Source organism: Orbicella franksi, chromosome 12 (genome assembly GCF_964199315.1).
Source record: "Orbicella franksi chromosome 12, jaOrbFran1.1, whole genome shotgun sequence".
NCBI classification, from domain to species: domain Eukaryota; kingdom Metazoa; phylum Cnidaria; class Anthozoa; order Scleractinia; family Merulinidae; genus Orbicella; species Orbicella franksi.
The window spans coordinates 19,781,008-19,788,794 of record NC_138156.1 but is presented as its reverse complement, the minus strand read 5'-3'; the positions used below and the strand labels follow the sequence as shown (position 1 = coordinate 19,788,794).

The 7,787-nt window shown below is 38.0% G+C and overlaps 1 protein-coding gene across 1 annotated transcript; it reads right to left on the bottom strand.

Annotated features, from left to right (window-relative positions):
* Positions 1-181: 181 nt before the first annotated feature.
* On the bottom strand, positions 182-7,715 carry LOC145463589 (THO complex subunit 5-like). Its single transcript, XM_081447356.1, has 11 exons — positions 7,319-7,715; positions 5,761-5,874; positions 4,975-5,072; positions 4,818-4,893; positions 4,178-4,248; positions 3,437-3,551; positions 2,498-2,708; positions 2,343-2,389; positions 1,776-1,878; positions 752-863; positions 182-287 (listed from the first exon to the last, which is right to left on the bottom strand). Exons 1-11 carry the CDS (start codon positions 7,592-7,594, stop codon positions 182-184), a joined length of 1,329 nt encoding a protein of 442 aa, XP_081303482.1. The 5' UTR covers positions 7,595-7,715.
* Between the last annotated feature and the right edge of the window lie 72 nt (positions 7,716-7,787).

Sequence of the window (7,787 nt, the reverse complement as noted above, 5' to 3'; positions counted from 1 at the left end):
TTGAATCACACTTTTTATTTCCAAATGAGTTAATTTAGCTTTTTCACACCAAATGAACCATTGAACTAAGTTTGCTTGCATTAAATTTCTATAGGATATCATTTGATTATGTTAGATTGAACACACAGGGTTAGCAGAAGACAAAAACAAAACAAAATTATCAGTGGGATCAAATTTCTCCTTACCCAACTTTAGCAAGTTGATAGAGACTGGATGGGTTTGGCGCCTTGCCACCGTCGTCATCAGGAAACAGATTGGTTAACAACGACTCAGGAGAGAGAAGGGCACTAGAACACAAACAAACAACGATGACATAAAGCAATTTTAAATTGAGTGTCGTAAAACCAAAACCAAAGTGATCACTCTGGCTAATCGAAAAATACACACACAATCTAGTGAACCAATCAAAACTCAAAGCAAACACATGTAAGTGTATCTGATGCAAAGAACAGGAAAATACTTGCAACTAAGTCAAGATTGGTTTTGGTTTTACTTCTGGTTGGATGACAAAGTGCTGCAAGTTTTATAAGCCAAGCACTTAGCGTTGTAATGCAAAACCAAAGCAAATTTTATCACTTGTTTGTTTGTTAAATGCAGATTTTCATTATTTAATCATCACTGCTTAGAGAGGCTTGAAATTGATCTAAATGTATTTATTGTGTCAGCATTCCTAGTCCACACACACACCTGTACATATCAGAACACTACGAGGTGTCAAGATGCCTGTTTACCCGTTCGCAAAACTATGTACCTGTTTGCTAACACTGGTCCTGGTACTGCTTCATTTAAAGACAATGATGGCGATACCACAACGGTGTTGAACGTTGGCAGAAAGGAAAACAACAAATCAACTGTTGCTTTGTCTAAAAGAGAAAACATGAAAGTTTTAAACCTTTAGAGCAAAGTTAAATAAATGTACTTCCTATGGCATTTTTTAATGTTTTCCTTACTGGTCAGAATTTCAACTGAAGGAGTATAAATCAAAGTGCCAGGTACTGTATCAAAATTAGCTCAGAACATCACTTGGGAATTTAACATTTTTATTCTTGCAAAAGGTTATTAGACAAGTTCAGAAAACGTGGAACAAAAGCACATGTATGCATTGAGGACAACTGGGGATGAATGTGGCATTTCTTGTGGTAAAGCAACCAGACCTAGAGTAGGAAACTTGGAGCCAAATTTAAGGGAAAACAATACATAAATGTTTTTGTGACTCACATCTGTAGATTATCATTTATCCGCTTTTACGAGTGGTTTCCTGGGCTTAATGGACCACATTGACAATGTCACGTTTTCTACTTTTTTTTTTCATTCAAACAAAAAATAAGCCTCACAACTTGATTTATTGTGCCGAATTTAGTTTAAATATATTAGGTTTCCTAAGAATCTGCTGGAAATACATGTATTGGACTACAAAATAGTCATCCAACAAATGTTTGCCCCTTGGACAAATATAAATTTGTAAAAATAGGCAAGTTTGGGGTCCTGTATTTCCATGAGTTTGCAACAGATTCTGATTAACCTCTGCATATTTGCTAGCCTGCAAAAACAGACAGATTTCCAGCTTTTGTCTTTAAGGCTGAGAATTCATCTGTGTTTGCAGGCTTCATATTTACTACATTTAGAATGATAAATATTTATTGATGATCTATGGAAGTGGTTTACGAAAAATAAGAAAAATTGTTGATTTGGACTGATATCGTTGCAGTGGTCTATTCTGATCAGATCAGATAATACAATAATACAACAGATTAGGTTTTCAAGGTAAAACTAACCTTTACATTTCACTTGTACCAGGATTTGAAGTGGGTGTTTCTTGAGCAGCAATTTTCTTTTCTCCTCCAACCGAGCGTCTTCCTTTTTTCGCCTATGTTTTGACTGAGACAAAAACACCAAATGTTTTCGTATTGCCATGCAGCAACAAACATGCTACCTCCTACCATCATGTATTAAGTTTATTTTCCAAGTATCGAGTCAATGTTGAGGTTCTTAATGAGCACAATTTATAGCAAAACCAAATAAATGTGAATTCAGTTGTGACATATTCTTCTCAAACTCAATAATATTCATCAAGTTTAACCAACGAAAATCATGACTGTGACAGTGTTTGGATATCTGATCTTAATAAATTAGCATAGCTTTGGATGATTTTATTTCTATGATTACCCCTTAGTTTTAGTTTTGATTGAGAAGATATATCAAACACTCATGAAAGTGTTTCACATTTCCAAACACCTTAAACTTCAACCAAAATACTCTGCTACACATCATATTTTCTACTCTCTTCTTGGTATTTAGAAATGTGGTCAAACACAGTCCTTCCTGTTTGATCTATTACTCACCCTTTTGTGTCCCTCAGTGTTTTCCTGATCTGAATCACTGTCAATATCTGCAAAGGATTTTTAAAAAAACATCATTTACTCTGCAAAATCAGGCCAAAAATAAAGCAATTTTAGTATCTTTCAAACAACACCTGTTTCCCAGGATGAACACAAACCTGTTACAGCAGATTTTGACTCCATGGCAGCCTTAGCAATATCCAAGTCCCCCAGAATCTTGACTTCCAAATGAGGATCGCATGCCTCATTGTACGCTGAAGCCTGGACATACAGGATATACAGAGGCTGTGGAAGATATCGGGCAGTTTCATGCTGTACCCGTCGAGCATCTAATGGCATGTTCATGTACTCTTGAACAGGTTGAGTAGCCTAAGAAAAGAAACAGTAAAATTGTAAGGGCATTTGGTAGCCATTTGGGAGCTGCACTGAGCTAATGGTCACTGTAATATATTCTGGATTAAGATGTTGGGATCAGAGTGCTGGCCGCAGTCATTGTGGTGAGCTTTTGTAGTGCTTCTCTCCACCCAGGAGTATAATTGAGTACTAGAGAAATGTCGGGGCAACTTGACATAGTACCGGGCAGGGAGGGGGGGGGGGGGCAAGTAACCTGTGAGAGACTGCCATCCTATCCAGGGAGAGTAGCAACACTCCAAGTTACCACATGCTACAGAAACAAGAATTTAAAGGCAGGGTCAATGCTTATGAGCCTTCTATTCTTTAGCCTGAATAAACAGATGGTTCTCTTTGCATCAAGAGATATGGCTGTGATTCAACCCAAAAAACTCTATACGTCATGACATAAAAAAAATAGAGACCTGTCGTGTGCCTAGGATTCACTGTTGCTAGGCTCTTACTTTTTGTGAGCAAGCAACAGGCAACGACATTTATTAAAAGTAGATTTTACAGATCTCTAGATAATCGTATGGTTATGTCATCAGTGGTGGAATCAGGGATGTCTCTCATGTACTGTAGAAACGGAGCAAGCATGCAAAAAAAAAGATGCATTTATGCAACACAGGAACTCTTCAAAATTTTGATGGCACCAAAATGAGCTTCATTTTTGTGCATTTCATTTCTTCATGACTTATTTTCTTTACCTTCAAAATATTTTCTAGTCTTGGTTGTAAACTATCTAAGAATTCTTTCTTTGTGTGAATCTCTTTCATGAGTGTTTCTTTTTTCTCAAGAAATTGTTCCTTTTGTGCAGCCAGCCTGAAATGATAACAAAGTTAATTCTATATTGTATTCATCACCCAGCAACAAGAGGTGGGATAGAGTTTAGACAATGCTTGAAAATTTGTAGTCAAAATTAGTAACATTCTTTGTTTTAGAACCACAATTCCACTAGATGTTCATTTCAGAAAAAGATCCATCTGTTCCATACATCTATACTATGACTTGCTTTTTATGTTACATTGCAATGAGTTGAAATGACTCTAGTTATTATATGGTGAGCTCTACAAGCAAGCAAGATGAACCAAATCCTGTACTATAATTGGACTAAGATGGGGCTATCGTACCCACTCAGGATTACTAGCAGTTTCCCACTGGACAAAAGTAATGTTTATGCTATTTAATAGACCTTAATTGATCAAGTCTGCTCAACCCAAATGGCTGGATAATGGACAATATCCAGCCATCTTGACCCCATGCTTGGTCAATAACTTACATATACTGACTGCCATGCATGTGTCTTTTATATTTAAATGGTATTAATTCAACTGTACTTCAAGGCAATATCCTCCAAGAAGAAGATGCAACTTATTGCCACAGCACCAAGAGAAAAAAAGTAAAATTGATCTCACATGTTAATTTAAGCGTAAATTTGATTAGAGTACCTTTTCCTTTGTTCTAGTTCCCAATCAAGTCTTGCTAACATCAGCTGATGAGAATCTCCCTTAGTGACATCCTGCAAAACAAATTTTTAAAACATTTTTCAAAATAGCATTATCTGCAATCACAGGGATGCAATGCAACAATACATGCAAAGGCTTGCATAGCTACATTTAAATAACCTTTTTATTGCTGCATTACACAGTAGCACTTTTTGCACACATCGTGTTGAACTCCAATATATAAACCAGCATCACTCTCATGAACACACACAAAGGGCTATATAGCCGTTACCATATGTACGCATTTACAAAGATGCTCAGGCACAGATCTAGGATAAATGGTGAACGATTTCAGAAATATCAACTGCCAAAGGCACAAGCTTTAAGAGGGGTCAGGGGCCATACTTGCCCAGGAAATGGTTTGGATTTCAACTCCCTAAAGTTCCCATCCTGGGTTTCTGAGTCATTCTGAAAAATTTGACCAATTTCCATAAAACGGTGGAAACCAGTACAAACCCATGCCTGTTACTAGCAGGCTATTATATGATATGTCTCTCCCTACACTGCTTTACTAGAAAACTAAAATTCTCCTTTAACATGACATGAACTTTTTTTCAGTACAAGCATTGTCAAAGATACTCACAGGTTTGGATATTTCTTTAGGAGCGTCCCTGAAAAATTCAGTTTCTGGCACAAGTTCTACTTCTTCATCCTTTGACCTAATGAACACATTCAGCCATTAATTTTAGTTTCTGTGGAACACGGTGAAGGCAAAGTATGTAATGGCACGCTTTACTCACTTGAACTCAAGACATTTTGTAATTTCCTTTTTCAAATGCATCACTTCGTAAAGAAGGTTCTGTAATTGCAAGTGAAGACTATCCACTTTTTGCTTGGCCTAAATAAAAGCAAACAAAAAAGCAGGACAGTTCATGCACAGTGTACGTTATTTTGTTGTTAGCATGATTATTTGTGTAGCTTCATTGGGCTTTTAAACAATGGTGTCATTGTTGTAATTGAATAAATATTATGGTCATTTTCTGAAGCACTGGGGCTAGCTGTAAGCTTAGAAGGAAATACCTTTCTTTTGAATTTACAGTGTATCATACATTCAAGCAGAGTAGAGCAAAAACTGAGAAACAACATTGACGTAAGTGTTACAAATTCACAAAAACTTACTGACATCTTATCAACATGTTACCAACTGTTGGCAGACTGATGACTGACTGTTGGCCATCTGCCAGTTGACTTTTGGCCAACTGTTGGTCTGTGCTGTGGCCACAACCTGTCGGCATTCTGTCGGACAACAGTCCACTGACAGTCAACCCACAGACAGCCAAAAAATGGCCAACAGTCAGCCAACAAACCACCAACAGTCAGCTGACAGACGGCAAACAGGTTTTTTCAGAGAGCTGTTCGTCACAATTAACAAATTTAGTGGTGAGTAAAGATAATAGAGCATTTAAGTTAACAGCCTATGGGCTGATAATTGCACATGAGTACATGACAAGGGCTGTCTGCTTACTTGGGTTACAGGATACTCCATTTATAATTACTAGGCTTCCCATCTAGGTTTATTAACAAACCTCTTGAGTTCTTTCTCTGGCTTTCTTGCATCGCATGTGAGCAAGTCGGTTGAGCTTTTTCAAGATTGTAAACAGCAGGGTGCACCTAATCCTGGACTCAGTTGTGTCAGCATCCTGAAAACAAATAGTTATTTATTTTACAAATTCAAGTATGTGCTGACTTTCCTCATGTTACCAGTTTTTAAACTGCAGAAACATAACCAAGACTGTGGATACTAGTACTAGTGAATTCACATTTACTATAGGTATCTTACAAGACCAGTGCTCATCTATGGCATCGAGTTACTAGGTGTGCCACTTTCCCTGGGTGGAGATTTCTCCCTATACTGGGTCAAACCCTTTTGGTCATTCTTTTGCCAGAACAGCCCTTGCACTACAATTTATTAAATGCCTAACTCCCTGAGAGGGCAAGATGAACCAAGTCTGGCACTTTGATTGGCTACCCAAGAAGGCAAGATGGCTCTATCTCGCCCACTTTGATTCTTTTATATTGTGGTACCCAGGCTGCGGTTGTGCGACATATGCACCACTATTGTGGATGTCTGTCAGAGAGGGGTAACGAGAATAGGCGCTACATCCCACATAACATAATATAAAACATAAAGCTTTATTTTGACACAATAAGAGTTAAAGCTACAAAGCTTGTGGGGTCGTGTATACTACTGAACTAAGGTCGTGTTCTATCAGGATCAACCGTTTCTGGTTGGTTGGGTTGGTCAAGTTTCTTCATGTTCTATTGGGGGGAAACAGTTTTCAGTTGGTTGGTTGATCAACTTTTTCAACCGGCCCCGAACCAGGTTGAAACGGTTGGAAAAGCATTTGTGTGATTATGTTGCATGATTGTAGCTCGCGTAAGGACTATTCCCAGGAGTTTCCGCGTTTCAACCAAAAACAGTTGGAAAAGTGTCCTATTGAAAAATGTCAACCATATCAACCCAAACCGGTTGCAGTTGAAACGGTTGATCCCAATGGAACACGACCTAAAATACATTAATTGAAATATATACATGTAAAATACTAAATAGGACACTAAGATATCAGTCTAGGACCTCAAAATATTAATTGAAGTTTCTAAAAATACATGTAATCACTTTTTCAAAATCGGGATGTGGAGGCAGTTGAACTGTCAAAAAGAACAATTTGTTCTTTGTCCCATATAATTAATCCTTTATTGACCAAGCTTGTTCGGTCGAGATGGCTGGATATCGGCCTTGTTCTTTTTCTGTATATTTATGGAACTCCACTCCCCTGGATCCATAAACATCCAAACAAAAAAGACCATGGCTAATATCCAGCCATCTTGACCTCATGCTTGGTCAATAACCCATATGTATTTCTGACTAAAAGTACATTAAATGGCACTAAACATTCCATAGGTAGCCATGCTAGCTACCAAACATGTACTGCTTCACTTGGTTAGAATGCACAGAATGCATAAAAGGCTTTCCAGTGTGGAAGGTGGTACTATTTTATAGCCGAATAGCTTTAACTAAAACTGTGGGAAAACAGGGAAACAGAACAGAAAGTCTTCCTCAAAACTGGCGTGTTGATAGCTTACCATAAGTTTTTCCCTCTGAATTTCGGCCACAAGCTTTCTTATTTCCTCAGTTCCTCTCTCAAACGCAGCAACATCAGCAGCGGCACTTCTTTTCTCCACTTCTACATCCTCGAGGTTTGCAGCATGTTGGACATCTGAAGATTTAGAAGGACCATCTTTAACTGAAGTTGCAGAAGAAGAGGCAGATTTCGAAGTGGTTGGAGGAGATTTCACCACTTTCTTCTCTTGCGAAGGACTACCTGCATCTGAAGGCGTGCGTGTTCTTCTTCGCTTCATTTCTGACTCTAAAATTAAGAAAGTTGCCCAAAGAATCGGGAAAAAAGAAGAAAAACTTCTATAGTTTTAGCAAGAAGCATGCATCCGCCATTTTTAATTACCTACCACGCATAATCTCATTTGTAACACTGCTGAACAGATCCTGTTTGTGTTGCTGTCTCTTGTGCACGGAAATAACCATATTTGGTCATTT